General features: G+C 45.2%; 1 protein-coding gene across 1 annotated transcript in view; it reads left to right on the top strand.

Annotated features, from left to right (window-relative positions):
• Window positions 1–786: 786 nt before the first annotated feature.
• NSUN7 (NOP2/Sun RNA methyltransferase family member 7) overlaps window positions 787–16,805 on the top strand; it is a 29,995-nt gene continuing 13,976 nt past the window's right edge. Inside the window, exons 1-8 of the mRNA XM_026675336.2 lie at window positions 787–1,069; window positions 5,543–5,917; window positions 8,239–8,297; window positions 9,065–9,195; window positions 9,532–9,684; window positions 13,356–13,539; window positions 14,183–14,393; window positions 15,041–15,184. Coding sequence (XP_026531121.2) covers window positions 5,596–5,917; window positions 8,239–8,297; window positions 9,065–9,195; window positions 9,532–9,684; window positions 13,356–13,539; window positions 14,183–14,393; window positions 15,041–15,184 — 1,204 coding nt within the window. The 5' untranslated portion in view covers window positions 787–1,069; window positions 5,543–5,595. The remainder of the gene's footprint in view (window positions 1,070–5,542; window positions 5,918–8,238; window positions 8,298–9,064; window positions 9,196–9,531; window positions 9,685–13,355; window positions 13,540–14,182; window positions 14,394–15,040; window positions 15,185–16,805) is intronic.

Below are 16,805 nucleotides of genomic sequence, written 5' to 3'. Positions count from 1 at the left end.
TTTTGCAAAATAAAGCAAGATTGCTTATATATATATATATATATATATAAATTTATATATGTATGTATGTATAGCACACCTGCATTTTGCAAAAGAAAGCAAAAGACTGTAGTTGGACAAAGAAAGCAAAAAAACAAACCCAAAAACCGTACAGGTTTGTACTTTGCAAAAGAAATATAATACTAATACTAATAATAAATATTTTTGCAAGTAGTAGTTGTATTTGTAAGGTCCCAGAAGTTTCCCCGAACCACGGAGATGCCAAAGAGTGAGACTCGAGTCGAGGCTTGCAAAAATATTTATTATTAGCATTAGTATTATATTTCTTTTGCAAAGTACAAACCTGTAGGGGTTTTTTTTTTTTTTTTTGCTTTCTTTGTCCAACTAGACTTTTGCTTTCTTTTGCAAAATCCAGGCGTAGTAGTAGTAGTAATAGTAGTAATAGTAGCAGTAAAAGGCGCTCCACGGCCCCAGCCCCGTAAGAAATCTCAGCTCAGCCAGCCGACCGGCCCGGCCCAGCAACGGAGCTACCTGCAAACAGAGACAAGCGAATCCCCGGGCAGCCCGTGGACTGTACCAAAGCGCCAGGTGTCGCGGGGGTGGAAGGGGAGGGGGCGGCAAGGTTGCAAAAGTCGGGCGGAAGGTCTCTGGAGGGGTCGAGAAGGATTGGCAAGACTCCCAAAGACCCCCCCTTCCCAAAGGGGGAGACCCTAAAATGGGGAGGGGGTTGCCCCATTTCCCCCCCTACTGGAACCCTCCCTTTTTTCTCTCTTGTTCAGAATGGTCGAGTCCTGATTTGAATGAAACGACCGGTGGGGCTGGGGTCCCCCCCCACCTCCTCCTCTTCCTCGACCCCCACCCCTCCGGGTGGTGGGTGTGGCCAGGCGACGCCCCCGCCCCTCCCCTCGTGGAGGGGACAGGACCGGCGCGCTGAAGATTGAGGGGGGGGCCAGAGGCGCCTGGAAGTGACCGGCGCCGGAGGGTCTTTTGAGGAGGGGGGAGTCCCGCCGTCTTTAAATAAAGGGTCCCCCGGCTGGAGGGCTCGGCTTTGGTGGGCAGGAGGCGCCAGGTGAGTCCCTCCGGGCTTCTGGGGTTTTTGGGGGGCGGGTGTGGGGGTGGTGGTTCCAGCATCCTTGCGGGAAGAAGATCTGACAGGTGAGACTGGCAGGGCCGGGCAGGTAAGAGGCTCTTGGTTCTGGCTTGCCCCAGCGAGAGAAGCCAGGGCTGGCCGTTCAACAGGTGGAGGAGAGCCTGGGAACTTTTCTCGGCCTGCTGCCTTCTCAAGCCGTCCTTCACAGAGCAACGGGAAGGTCCTGGGTGGTCCCCGAGTTTCTTCGCAGACCCCAAGATGCATTTATTCCACCCCACCGAAGGCGACTGGACTTCCTTGGTTTTTTTTCTTTGAAGATTTTTGTTTAAATGAAATTGTTATTTTATTTTTAATTATCTTTTCTTTGTGAAGAGCATGGGCACTAAGACATATTCCTTGTGTGTCCAATCACATTTGATCAATAAATATTCTTTTCTATTCCTATTCCTACTCCTATTTCTATTTCTACTTCTATTCTTATTACTATTCCAATTCCTATTCCTACTTCTATTCTGTTATTCTAGTCTATTCCTACTTCTATTCTTATTCCTATTCCAATTCCTATTCCTACTTCTATTCTGTTACTCTATTTCTATTTTTATTCCTATTCCTACTTCTAGTTCTACTTCTATTCTTATTCCTATTCCAATTCCTATTCCTATTCCTACTTCTATTCTGTTATTCTATTCTATTCTTATTTATTTATTTTATTTGATTGTCAAGCATGTATGAGATAACAAGTATGAACATAATATATAAACATATAAGTATAAACAGGTATAAGTATATACATAATCAATGCATACGAATAAATGGGAACAGTAGGACAGGGATGGTAGGCGCACTGGTGCACTTATGCACGCCCCCTTACAGACCTCTTAGGAATGGAGTGAGGTCCATGGTAGACAGTTTAAGATTAAAGTTTTGGGGGGTTGAGGATGTGACAACAGAGTCACGTAGTGAGTTCCAGGCTTTGACCACTCTGTTGCTGAAGTTGTATTTTCTGCAATCACGTTTGGAGCGGTTTACCTTGAGTTTGTATCTATTGTTTGCCTGTGTGTTATTGTGGTTAAAGCTGAAGTAGTCGTTGACAGGTAGGACATTGTAGCAGGCAATTTTGTGTACCAAGCTTAGATCAGGCGTAGTTCTAGGTTGTCCAAGTCCAAATAGAATTCTTTTCTTTTCTTTTCTATTTTCTATTCTATTTTCTATTCTATTCTAATCACACTTGGCCAATAAAGAATTCATTCATTAATTCATTAATATAAACAATCCATCTTCCATTAACCTGTGTGTTGTCTGGGTACAAATATCTTGTGCAATAACAATTAAGAGTTTACAGCGTTATTCATTACATTGCTATTAATTCTCTACTCTTAATATTGATATACATAATATATCTAATTATTATAACAATCTTAACGTATTTAATTCTATTAACATGTTTTCTATATTTCCTTCTTTTGTTTCTAGTTTTCATATTTATTCTCTAGCCATCGATAAAATAGTACCCATATCATATAATATTCAGTTTGTTCCTTCTCTAACTGCTAGCGTTAACCTTTTCATTTCTGCACATTTCTAATATTTTCCTGATCACGCTCTCATCAGTAGGAATCTCTTCGCTTTGCCAGTTTTGTGCAAATACAATTCTAGCTGCAGTTAATACAAGGATAATTAAATATGCACTCTCTTTACTATAGATTTCAGGTAAAATTCCCAACGAAAAAAATTCAGGTTTTAAATCAATATGTTGTATCATCTTTTCTAACCACGTATATATTTTTGTCCAATATCTGGTCATTTGCATCCTTTTAGAGAGTCGTTGAGGCCACTTGGAGCTTTGACTATGTCCTGGGGTGCTTTTTTTTCCCCAAGAAGCAACTGGACTTACTTATTTTTCCTTGAAGATGTTTCGCTTCTCATCCAAGAAGCTTCTTCAGCTCTGAATTGATGGTGGAGAATGGAAGGATTTATACTCCTTGCAGACAGCGGGTCATCTAAAAGGATGCAAATGACTGTTTGCAGGGAGTATTATAAATCCTGATATTCCCCACCATCCGGTCGGAGTGGAAGCTGGGATGAGAAGGAAAATGCCTTCCAAGAAAAAAACAAAGAAAGTCCAGTCACCTCTTTTTTTAAAAAAAATCTCCATAGACATTTTCTTGCAGACGTTTTGTTACCAAACTAGGTAACATCATCAGTGTCAGTAAGGAGTGGGGTTTGCTGTCAGTTTATATTCTAGTGGCTTGCCCTGTCAATGGTCTTAAGAGATTCTTGGGTTGTGGCTTCTTTGGCTCTTCCTTCCTTCCTTCCTTCCTTCCTTCCTTCCTTCCTTCCTTCCTTCCTTCCTTCCTTCCTTCCTTCCTTCCTTCCTTCCTTCCTCTTTCTCTTTCTTTCTTTCTTTCTTTCTTTCTTTCTTTCTTTCTTTCTTTCTTTCTTTCTTTGTATGTTTTATTAATACATTTTTAAAAATACAAATAAAAAATTCCATGTCTGTCTGAACAGCGTGTTGTCTGGGCACAGTCAGTTGTAAGTAGAGATACAACATTAATCATAATAGACATATCAATGTTAATCACAAAATAGTAATACAATCAGTTTGCCCATCTTATAAATTTTTCAATACCAAAACATTTTCCTTTTTGGTTTTTTTTTAGGTTCTAACTTCTGTTTTGTTAGTTAACCATTGGTAAAACAAGTCCCATGTTAAAAAGTATTTTTGTTTCTTCCTTTTCTTTTAAGTGGCTCAGTGGCTAAGACACTGAACTTGTTGATCAGAAAGGTTGGTGGTTCGAATCCCTAGCGCCGCGTCATGGAGTGAGCTCCCGTTACTTGTCCCGGCTTCTGCCAACCTAGCAGTTCTAAAGCATGTAAAAATGCAAGTAGAAAAATAGGGACCACTTTGGTGGGAAGGGAACAGCGTTCCATGTGCCTTCGAAAGCGTTTAGTCCTGCCAGCCACATGACCACAGAGGCGTCTTCGGACAGCGCTGGCTGGAAATGACTAGCACATATGTGAAAGGGGAACCTTTACTTATCCACCTCAGCACTTTGTCATATTTTTTAAATAATACTTTCATCTGTAGGGATCTCTTCATTTTTTCCCCATTGTTGCGCAAACACAATTCTTGCTGCCATTAATACACGTAAAATGAAGTATGTTTGGCAGTTTTTTGATTGGGGCGTTGTTGACTTGATTGTTGAGCTGATGTTAACCTTGGTGTTGATCTGGTTGCTGATTGTTGACAGAGAGGTGCTTTGTTTGATGGCCTCTTTTGCATCCTCTATAGATGTTGTTCATGTCTATGTGTCTGTGGATGGCTGATTTATAAAATCCTCTGGCATTTTTGGACTTGGCTTGTTCTAGGATGGTCTCGGAGTGGGAAGGAACCTCAGGGGTCTTCTAATCTGACTCTCGTGCAGAGAAAGGCTAGCATGAGGGTGGTTGAAGCCCCAAACCTGTCATGCCCCAGTTGGAGTCTGACTCTGAGACAGAAGATGAACAGCTGACCAAGAGCGGGAGCATGGCTCCGTTGGTTGTGGAGGAAACTGGGGAAGGGCAAAGTCAGGCTGGGCAGAGCAGGAGGAGAGAGGTAGAACAAGGGAGAGTGGGTTCAGATGAAGACCAAGGCCCACTCCCTCCTCATCCTAGGGAAGAACGCAGAAGAGAGTAACGTGGGTGGTGTAGCTTACGAGGAAGGAAAGGGCCCTGATTCCTTTCACAAGGTACACCTGGAGAGGGAGATTAAAGGAGAGGCAGTTGGGAGGGGCATTTGTCGGGAACAAACACTGAATTCATCTAGTGTTGAGAGTTATGGCCTGCATTCCTGGCCTTCCTCCTGACTGTTTGAATTATTATTGCCGTGCTCCTGTGTGTTATCTTGCCTTGCTGGAATTATTGCCGTGATTCTTTGCTTCTGGGACTCATTATCTTGCCCTGCTGAAGTGATTGACTGCAGTCATTCTGCTTACAGCATTTGGACAGAGGCCAGAGGCTGTTGCAGGTTCATGGGAGAGCTTTTCTCCAGACTGGAGAGTAAACGGGACGTTGGGGCCAACGTTGGAACAAATAAAAGGGCTCATATCTCTTCTCTGGCTTTGTTGCCTTTGTGCCACACCCCAGGTCATCACAAAACCTGAGGCTGCCAAATTCAAAACTGTTGCTCTTTTGGGGTGGGTTGTGTGGTTTTTCGCCATCCTTCTTGCAACAAACATTGGCTGATGCTGATAGTTGGATATTCAACTGGTGCAGCTTCACTTCCCTAGATATGTGACCTCAGAGGGAGGTATGTGGACAACTAAAGGTCCATTTGGCTATTATGGCATAGTTATGTTTTCATCACGGATTGATTGGTTGCATGTCGGGTTGCAAGGTTGCAAGGCACAAAATGAATTTCAACCGGATGTTTCTTGTAAATGCCCATTTTGGGCCTTCTCTGTATTTCCACAGGGCTTTTAAGATTCTGATTTACCACCTGCAACGTCAAAAAAACCCGATCTGTGATGACAACAATGCCAATTCTAAGGAGCAGCTTGGGGTCCGCAGACCATAATTTCGCAAACGAGCTTTCTGGCATGCACGAAACAATATTTTCCAGTGAGATACTGCCTTCTGACATCAGTTCGACAGAGGTGGTTGTGAAAAGTGGGTATCAGGACCCCCTATACCTGAGTGCCGCCCACATTTTCCAAAGCGTCCGTAATGAAAAACCTCACGACAAAATCCTGGTGAAATATGGCACCGGGACATTGCCATCTCTTCCGGATTTCAAAGACGAAGAATCCCAGCGTTTGTCCTACGAACTGGCGTTCAGCGCTCTAAAATGTAAGTAGAAAACGCATTTGCGGGCCTCGGCGTCACCTCAAGTCTATACCAGGGATGTCCAACTCAAGGCCCAGGGGCTGGATCTGGCCCGCGGGATGCTTAGATCAGGCCCCTCCTGGCAATAGAGAAGAACCGGCCCACGGTGAAAACAGAGCTTGTGGAGGGCCACATGTAGCCACAACCGGGCTCCGTTTTCAGCTGCGACAGTCTCCTGCAGCCCTCTGCCAACAAAAATGGAGCTGGGGGAGGCCACACACAGCCCCCCTGGGCTCCGTTTTCAGTGACGACAGCCTCCTGCAGCCCTTTGCCAGTGAAAACCAAGCCCAGGCTGGGTGCACACGGCCTCCCTGAGCTCTGTTTTCACTGGCAGAGGGCTGCAGGAGGCCGTCGCAGCCAAAAATGGAGCCTTGGTGAGTGACATCAAGCTGGCCACGCCCACCCTGGGCATCCCAAAGTCCAAACACAACCCTGATGTGGCCCTCAATGAAATCGAGTTTCACACCCCTGCTTTATACTTATAAAGCTCCGTGTTGCACTGGCAGGCCCATCAATCATAGCGCACAGGTAAGCAGTTCATTTTAGTGACCGTCCAAAGTCTCTAAACGAACGGTTGTAAATCCAGGGCTGCCTGTGTAGTTTATTTAAAATGTTTACCTAGCCACCCCATCCTTCCGCATTGTCGGAAATATTTCAAAAACTGTAAAATAGAAGGTGGGTGGGTGGCTATGTAAATATTCCAAAAACAAAATATTTTAAAAAGTAAATATTTAAAAAAGTGGAAAAATACATCCATTAAAACCTGCAACCCTACCCAAAAAGGAAAAAAAAAAAAGAGGAAAGAATTGGACTCAATCCATGCAAACATAACATCGTTGAATCTCCCAGCATTTGGAGGAATCTTCCATTTTGAAGACGATGCAAATGTTTTCCCATCCAACCCCCGAAAGTCAATCATCATCTTTTTAATCCCGAAAGGTCAATCATTAGTAAAAGTGGGCTGGTGAGAGAGTTACCCTGGGTAACTGGCAAAACAGAGGCAGCTATGTCTGAATCGCTGTGCCAAAAGACAGCAATCCAGTCTGAGTCCCTAGGAAACGGCTGAAAATTGTTCCCCTATGCAAGAAGAGAATCTGTTGTTTTCTCGCAGTGATCAGTCTCTCTCTCTCTCTCTCCCTCCCCCTCTCCCCCTCCCACTCTTCCTCCTCCCCCTCTCTCTCACACATATACCCGTGGGTGAGATTGAATGTAACCTAACAAGGGGACAAAAGTACAGGGTTCTAAAGGTAAAGGTTCCCCTCGCACATATGTGCTAGCTGTTTCCAGCTCTAGGGGGCAGTGCTCATCTCCGTTACAAAGCCAAAGAGCCAGCACTGTCCGAAGACATCTCCATGGTCAAGTGGCCGGCATGACGAAACGCCAATAAGGCGCACGGAACGTTGTTCCCTTCCCACCAAAGTTGTCCCTATTTTTCTACTTACATTTTTTTTACGTGCTTTCAAACTGCTAGGTTGGCAGAAGCTGGAAAAGTAACGGGAGCTCGCTCCATTACGCAGCGCTAGGGATTCGAACCACCGAACTGCTGACCTTTCTGATCGACAAGCTCAACGTCCTTAGCCACTGAGCCACCGATTCTAACGTGTCTCTAAAAATGGCGGCCTTGAGTTCAAACCTGGAACTTAAAGAATTGTGATTCCCTCCTTTGCACCTGTTTTGGTCGCCACGCTATAAAAAAAGATGTTGAGACTCTAGAAAGAGTGCAGAGAAGAGCAACCAGGAGGATTAGGGGACTGGAGGCTAAAAGATACAATGAAAAATTGCAGGAACTGGGCCTGGCCAGTCTAGGGAAGAGAAGGACCGGGGAGACAGGATAGCAGTCTTCCAATATTTGAGGGGCTTAAATAGAGAGGAGGGTCAAGCTATTTTCCAAGGCACCTGTAGGCCAGACAAGGAACAATGGATGAAAATTAATCAAGGAGAGATTCAATCTAAAAATAAGGAGAAATTTCCTGACAGTGAGAACAGTCAACTGATGGAACAGAAGTTGCCTTCGGAAGTTGTGGGAGCTTCATCACTGGAGGCTTTCAAGAAGAGACTGGACTGCCATCTTGTCAGTAATGGTGTAAGGTCTCCTGCTTGAGGGAGGGGTTGGACTAGATGACCTACAAGGTCCCTTCCATCCAACTCTGTTACATCTGTAATCTGGTATCTGTATATCTATTTTCAGGCCATTAAACTTTTTGAAATACTATCTGATCCTTTGAAGATCGCTGTGGGGTCGTTTGCACTGCCTTTCCTTACCTTCTTCCTTTCCTCTCCTGCAGATCAAGACGTTTTGGAATACATGTTGATAGACAGCGGCGTTTACCCATTGCAATCCATAGTGAGTGGACACTGAATTATTTTTTTCAAATATTAATCTTGTTTCCACGGCAACATAATTCAAGCAAAACTTATTGCAGACGCACTGGGTTTCATGTTAAAAATAAGTACGATGTTCATATATTGCTTGGAAGTTCCACCTTGGTTGGCGCAGTCTTCCTCAAGCCTCCAGGAGGGTGAAAACAGCCACCCCCAGGCTCCGGAGGCCATTTCTGGCCTTCTGAAAGGTCCATTTTTCACCCCCCCAGGCTCCAGAGGCTTTCCTCAAGCCTCTGAGAGGGTGAAAACAGCCTCCCTCAGGCTCCAGAGGCCATTTCTGGCCTTCTGTAACTTCCAGGAGGCTCATTTTTCACTCTCCTCAGACTCCAGAGGCTCAGAGAGCCTCCAGGAGGGGGAAAACGGCTTTCCCCGGGCTCCCGAGGCATGTTTTCCGGCCATCCTTAGCCTTCACATGGACCCTGTACTTACCTGGCATCCAAAACGAGCTGTGTGGGGACTCCGGGGAGGGGAGGGATGGGCAGGGCCAGCCAGGAGTGGGATTTACCAGTTCACCAAATCGGTAATTAAAAATGATAAAATTAGCTACCAGTTCACCCAAACTGGGGCAAACCAGTGGCAGCCCACCCCTGGTCATAAGTGTGAAAAATGGTCAAAAGTCGTCTTTTTTCAGTGCCGTTGTAACTTTGAATGGTCACTAAATGAACAGTTGTAAGTTTACGATCGGTGTTCGGGTTTCTTGACCTTGACGCCCAACTGGTCCTCTTACAGTCAGATGACCTGACCAGCTTAGTCGTGGTGATGCTGTATGACCTTCAGGACCGGAAGTTTGAAGCACGCTCGATTCCTGAGGATGAAGAAACCGTAGCAGAAGTTCAAGAAGTGGAGCATTATCTCTGCAGGTAGAAAGTCCAGAAAGGGCTTCTTGGTGGGTTGCTGGTCGTGAAAACTAATTTTGTCTCCCATGTGGAGGAGAAAAAAAAAAAACATGCATGGAATCCTATTATTATTTAATTATAAAGGTTTGCTGTGGGTTTGTTGTCCACCTAGGCAATTCTTCAGCACTAGAAGGGAGTGGGGTTTGCTTTCTGAGGGCTGTTGTTGTTGTTGTTCTTCTTCTTCTTCTCCTTCTCCTTCTACTTCTTCTTCTTCTTCTTCTCTTCCTCCTCCTCCTCCTCCTCCTCCTCCTCCTCCTCCTCCTCCTCCTCCTCCAACGTTCTTCCTTTTGGAATCTCTAGTTTTAAGACCAAGCTGGCAGCCGCGTTGGCGAGATGCCGAATCAAACACGATGCTCTTACGATCGAACATATCCTCCCGGAAACAATTCGGAGGCAGGAGCAGAGGGCTTCGACCTTGCCACTCTACGCTTGGGTGAACACCTTGAAAGTCAGGTGAGGTCCATGGACTTCTTGCTTTTTCTTTACTTTTGCCTGCCGTTTTGCTTCATGGTTACAAATGTGCAAATTTTTCAATCTTCGGTGACCGTGACTCTTGAAACACACCGGTGATAAAATTAACTGCATAAGTCTGGAGAAGGGTCTGAAATTTGGCCCAGGGCCTCCACCCTTTGCAACTTTTAAGACTTGTGGACTTACCATATTTTCCCGAAAATAGGACCCTGTCTTATATATATATATATATATTGCCACCAAAAATGGCACCAGGTCTTATTTTCGGGGGATGCCATCCACTGATTAACCTCACTTGTGTGCGTCGCCCCCAGCCGCCTCCTTTTTGCTGTCAGAGGCCTTCAGGAGCTTATTCTTCTGCAGACAGCAAGGCCTCTTCAGCCAATAATCGAGTTCTGGATAGATCCAGAGCTTTGTCCTCAGCTGCAGAGGCCTTCAGGAAAGCCTTGCCAGCCTTGCAGGCTGCAGAAGAAATGGGCCAGCAAGGCAGATGTTGGGGTGTGTGAGGCCTGGCTACAACTGTCCAAAGGTAAGTAGTAGGCAGTGGTAGGTTTCACAGTTTTTTACTACCGGTTGTGTGGGCATGGCTTGGTGGGCGTGGCTTGGTGGGCATGGCAGGGGAAGAATATTGTAAAATCTCCATTCCCTCCCACTCCTGGGGGAAGGTTACTGCAAATTCCCTCCCCACCCCACTAACCTGCTTTCCAGCTCTGTTCTCCTGTACAGGACAACCAAAGAAGACCCAGCCGATCAGCTGGGACTCGGGAGGCAGAGAATAGATGGGGGCGGGGCCAGTCAGAGGTGGTAGTTGCCGGTTCTCTGAACTACTCAAAATTTCCACTACCAGTTCTCCAGAACTGATCAGAACCTGCTGAATACCACCTCTGATAGTAGGGCAACTCCACCCCTCATCCCCACCCTAGTTTAATTTTTACCCATGCACTCTGGAGTGGGCGGGATCTTAATTAGGGCTTATTTTGGGGGTAGGGCTTACATTGGGCACATGTAAAAAAAATCAGGCTAGGATTTACTTTCATGGTAGGACATATTTTTGGGGAAACAGGGTAGCATAGCTGGCTGGGGCATTCTGGGAGCTGAAGTCCACAAATCTTTAAAGTTGTCAAGTTTGAAGCCCCGTGCTTTAGCTGAATCCCTTGAATTTAATAGTCGTTTCCTTGAAGCTGGCTGAGTATCTTGGTTCCAGAAAACCAGACCAACCAAGGTCACCAGACGGGTTGTTGAGATAAACTGGTGGAAGAGGTAAGACATCTTGAATTGCGGCTGAAAAGGCAGGATAGAAAGCTAAGAACTAAACAAGAAAAGTACAAGAACACTAATAAATATGAATGTATTTTTAAACAGTGTTTATTGTGGGTCCTTGGTGCTCTCTGAGCTTGGTGGTTTTCTTGCAGACATTTCTTTACCCAGCTAGGTAACATCATCAGTGTTAGAAGGGAATGGGGTTGGCGCTTAGGTTTATAAAATAAGAACAAACCCCACTCCCTTCTAGCACTGATGATGTTACCTAGTTGGGTCGTGAAACATCTGCAAGAAAACCACCCAGCTCAGAGAGCAGCAACAACCCCACCGTTCAACCTTAAGCAACAAATATTCTGTTGGTAGGGTTTATTGTGTACTTAAACAACACTAATAAGCACAAATGATAAATATAAATTAAAAAATGTGCCAGAACCACCAATACTGAGCATTTACTTCGCTTTTACCATTTTTTGCTGGTCAATGAATTTAAAAAAAAAAACATCTTAAAACAAAATTAAGTTTACAGACCAGATGCTATTTTGCAATGCCTGCAAGAAGCATCACAACTTCTTTTCAAATATCACACAAGCATCACACAACTTCTTTTTCAAATTGTATCATCCTTTTCTCAATAAACATGAAAGAGTCGCAGGTATTTTTGCAAAATTGAGGTGCCCAATTCACAAACTGATGGCAAATAAAACTTATAGCCCACCTTGGTCTTTTATGCCTGTCTTTAGGGTTAGTTCTGCAGATGCTGTGGATTCTGTCCCAGGTGATCATGGGGAGAATAAAAAAACCCTCAAAACAGAGATTGTAACTGCACAATTAACGCCCTTTTTAATGTGGAGGTTTTGGAGGGGTGACCCCACCGATGCCCCCCAATCAAACCTTCTTTCTAGCCAGAGACCTGAACATGGAGAAGGCAATTTACAGATTCTCAAAAACCTGATTTGTGGCCCCAAAAGTGTGTTTTTGCAGCGTGTTGTGACATTTTGCACAACCCTGCTTCATCAGTGCCACTGCGGCAGGCATTCAGCATTTTAGATAAGTATTTCGGCGCTGCAGACCTTCTGTACGATCAGGATTCATGACCATAAATGATCCTGAGATTCTCCAGAAGCTGGATAAGATGCCTTCTATACAGGTAGCCCTTGACTTACAACAGTTCACTTAGTGACCATTGGAAGTTAACAATGGCATTGAAAAATGTGACCAATGACTGTTTTTCACACTTATGATCATTGCGGCATGGTCAGGTCCTTAATGTTCTGACTGCAGCTTCTCCGAAAAGCACTAAGCAGACTCTTTGTCCCGGCAAAACCCCTTTTATTAAACAAAGGTGAATTTCTTGCATTCACATTCAGCCAAAGGCCTGGCCAACAGTCTTTCAAGGGTGTCATTAGGAGCACAGACCTTATCTAGCTTGGAGAGATGCCAAGTAAATATTTCCAAACGCAGTGCTGACATGGAAGGATTCAGCACATAGAGTCTCTGAGATGCACAGACAGATCTTCACACTGCTGCAACGAACAAATTGTTTCCTGCAAAATCCCCCTCCCCTTTTGGTCCTCTTTTAATTCAAATGGGAGGGGCCATTCATTGTCCACCTGTGGCCTTACTCCCACGTCTACCCTTAGTTCGTAATTTTTCTTTTCTTTTGGCAGCTCTACACATGCGCAGGCTGGGAACCGGCTTCAGCTGCTCCCCTGCCTCACTGCTGTCCAACACTGAAGGCAGCTGATAACTGCCAGTCTGCCCTGGCCCCATCTCTGCCTCTCTCTCTTTGTCCACCTGTGGCTTCTTTACTCCCAAATCGACCCTTGTTCCTTAACTGTTCCCTTCTCTTGGCAGCTCTGTGCATACGCACAGTGGGAACAGGCTTCATCTGTTCCTCTGCCCCACTAATCTCCGACTCCAAAGGCAGCTGATAACTGTCAGATGGCCCTGGCCCCATCTCTGCCTCCGACGTAGAGCCTTCCTCAGCCTCCAGGACTGGCCCATGTTCCTCCCCAACCTGCTGACTCTTCAATTCTGCTGCTAGCTCTGCTAGCTGCCGGCAGGCCACAACATTTACATCCAGATCCTTGGCCGCTGACTCACATTTATGATGGTTGCAGTGTCCTGGGACGGACGCTGACGTGATGAGCAAAACCTCTGAACAACCGGGTTACTGATTCAACAGTGATTCACTTAACAAGTGGGGCGGGAGAGGTCATAAAATGGGGGAAAACTCACTCGCAAAATTTCTCAGCAACATAAATTCAGGGCTCAATTTTGGTCGTATGTTAAGGACTACCTGTACCTACAAACCTAAAGTTGATTTTTTGGGAGGAGTTCCTTTTCGCTTCCGTAATGTGCCGTGTTAATAACACCTGTGGTTTATTGCACAGTCTGGAAGAAGTCCACAGCTTCTTACAGAAAGAAGGCTTCACCAAAGTACAGTCCATCTCCAATTTTGATGGTGACACGTATTGCCTGGACAAGCATTGTGAAGATGGACTCATTTTCCCGTCCTCTCTTAAAGAAAAGCTGCTGACCTTGGAGCTCTACACTGATCACAAGCTCCTCTTGCAAGTAAGTGAGAAGGGTGGGCACTCTCCTGAAGAAGTGTGTCACACCCCCGTCGGAGCCTGAATCTGTGGGGGAAGTTGAGCTGGAACTGGAGCCAAAAGAGAGTGAGGGGGTGGTTTCGTTGGCTTCGGAGGAATGTGGGTAGGAGCGGACTGAGTCAGTCTAGGGCCTTTCAGGATTGGGACGGCTTGTAGGCAGGGAGGAACACAGGCAGGATGAGGCTAAGCAGTGAACATGAGAGAGGCTAAGCAGTGAACATGAGAGACAGAGCTCAGGCTATGAAGCAGGGATCACCCCCTCCTGATCTAAGAGCACAGAGAGTGGAGAGAAGGTGAGAACAGCATAGACTGACCCAACTACTCGGGAGGAGAGCGCTCCACCCCTCTTCACAAGGCAAACTGGGAGTATGGGGGTGTGGACGGGACTGAGACTTAAGGAGACGCTGTGGGGAGGGACAGTTGTCGGGAACGAACACTGTGAATTCCTGGAGTGTGTTGAGTGCAGACGTTTGAACTTTCCTGGATTCCTTGCATTCTTTCTGGATTTCTCGCTTCGTAACTGTGGTGCTCACAGCGTTGGGCTGGACTGTTTGCACCTAGAGGCAAGCTGAATAATTCCCACACCGGTGTTTCCTTTTCATCCTTAGGATAACTCCCGGAGTCTGGCTGTACATTCGGTGAAAGCTCTGCTGAATATGGACGACGATATTTTAATTGCACAAATGGGGTCCTGGCTCACTGTGGCCCACATGTCAGTGCTGACCAATCAGGACACTTCCCGGGTGTTTGTATGCGGAGTGAAGTCTGCAGCCAGAGAGGCTGAATTGAAGGATCTCTTTGCGCGCATGGAGTGTAAAAGTAAGTGCAAGTTCTGTGGCATTATTTTGGTAAAAGAGGCCTTACAGGTAGTCCTCAATTTACGACTGCGATGGAGCCCAGCATTTCTGTCACTAAGCAAGACAGACATTACGCGAGTTTTACCCCAACCTTCCTTGCTACTGTTAAGTAAATGTGGCTCCCCCGTTGACTTGTCTTATCGGAAGGTTACAAAAAGGGAAATCACATGCCTGTCTGTGCCCGCTGGCGGCTGGCAGCAGAGTCAGACAGTAGTGAAGAGGTTGGGGAGGAACCACATGTGCCTTTCCTTCTGAATTGGCCCGTTCCTTAATTGTTCTCCTCTCCTGACAGCTCTGCACATACACGCATCTGAAACAGGCTCCAGCTGTTCTTCTTCCCCACTTATCTCCGACTTCAAAGGCAGCTGGGAAATATTGGACAGCCCTGGCCCCATCTCTGCCTCTGATGCAGAGCCCTCGTCAGAGCCTTCCCCAGACTCCAGGACTGGCCTATGTTCCTCCCCAATCTCCGCACTGTCCGAGTCTGCCGTCAGTTCTGCTGGCAGCTGGCGGGCCACAACAGCAGCATCCCTTTGATCTCGTTCTAAACTTGCCTTCCTTTCGTTTTCCCTCCTCCTCCTCCTCCTCTTCTTCCTCCTGCTTGGCCAGATATCGAGCTGCTTCATGAAGATTTTACCAACATCGAGCCCACGTTTTCCAAGCTGCAGAAAGTGAAAGTGATATTGCTCCTGCCTCGCTGTTCTGGCCTGGGGGTCAGCAATCCGATTGAATTTATTTTAAAAGAGCACGAAGGTAACTTTCTGAAGGTTTACGATGCTTAGTTCTAGGGAACGATGCTTCTTTCTGGGTTGCAATTCTGGTCACTCTCTTAAGTCCCCTTTGGCCTCCTTCTTCTCCTTCATCCTCATCTATCTTCTCCTTTTTCTTTTCCTTTTCTTTCTTTTCCTCCATCATCCTTATGTATCTTCTTCCTCATCATCTCCTTCTCTCCCTTTCTTACCTTTTCCTCCTTTCTCCTTCTCCTCCCTCATCTATGTTCCTTTTCCTCTTCCTTCTCCTCCTTCATCCTCATCTATCTTCTCTTTTTCCTTTTCCTCTTTCTTCTCCTCCATCATCCTTATGTATCTTCCTCACCCTTCTCCTCCTTCTCCTCTTCCTTCCTTACCTTCCTTTTCCTCCCTTTTCTTTCTCTTTCTCCTCCCTCATCTATCTTCCTTTCCCTCTTCTCCTCCATCCTCCTCTATCTTCTCTTTCCCTTCCCTTATTCTCATCTATCTTCTCCTTCATCCTCATCTATCTTCTCTTTTTCCTTTTCCTCTTTCTTCTCGTCCATCATCCTTATGTATCCTTCTCCTCCTTCTCCTCTTCCTTACCTTCCTTTTCCTCCCTTCTCTTTCTCCTTCTCCCTCATCTATGTTCCTTTTCCTTCATCCTTCTCTATCTTCTCCTTCCCTTCCCTCACCCTTTTCTATCTTCTCCTTTTTCTTTTCCTCCTTTCTTCTCCTCCATCATCCTTATGTATCTTCTTCCTCATCATCTCCTTCTCTTCCTTCCTTACCTTTCTTTTCCTCCTCTTCCTTCTCTTTCTCCTTCTCCTCCCTCATCTATCTTCCTTTTCCTTCTTCTCTTTCATCCTTCTCTATCTTCTCCTCCCCCTCCCTCATCCTCATCTATCTGCTCCTTCATTTTCTCTGATCTTCTCCCTCATCCTCATCTATCTTTTCTTCCTTCTTATCTTCTCCTCTTTTTTTTTTTTTTTTTTTTTTTTTTTTTTTTTTTTTTTTTTTTTTTTTTTTTTTTTTTTTTTTTTTTTTTTTTTCTTGAAAGAGGAAATTTTATTTTTTTTAAAAAAAAAATTTTATATTTATTTAAAAATTATTAAGAAGGAAAGAACCAAAAATTTTTGAAAGGGAAAATTTTTTTTTGGGGGGGTGGGGGGGGGGGGGGTGGGGGGGGGGGGCCGCGGGAGGGGGAATACGGAAACCACCGGGCCTACTTTCTTTTTTTTTTTTTTTTTTTTTTTTTTTTTATTTATTTTATCTTTTTTTAATTTTGTTTATTTTTTTTATTTTTAATTTTTTAAGTGATTGACAAATCAAATCAATAAATACATGAGCACCATTTCAATGCCCGAAGGACCCGTTGCAATTCCCAGGAACCAGATCAGGGGTTGAGTTTGGGCCAAAGTTAACCAGACACAAGCCATGGTTTCACACTGAACTCAGGAAGGTGCTCCATGATAATTAGGGGACAGCAGAAGCAAAACACAGTGAATTCTAGAATGCATAAACCACACCTGACTTTGGGAAGCAAGTCATGAGACCAGAGGTGGTATTCAGCTGGTTCGGGCCGGTTCTGACGTACCGGTAGCGGAAATTTTGACCAATTCAGAGAACCGGCAAATACCTCCTCT

The sequence above is a fragment of the Notechis scutatus genome, chromosome 4 (genome assembly GCF_049901735.1).
Source record: "Notechis scutatus isolate UNSWTSFEM ecotype Mainland chromosome 4, rNotScu1.2, whole genome shotgun sequence".
NCBI lineage: Eukaryota > Metazoa > Chordata > Lepidosauria > Squamata > Elapidae > Notechis > Notechis scutatus.
This window is presented reverse-complemented; position numbering and strand designations above follow the sequence as displayed.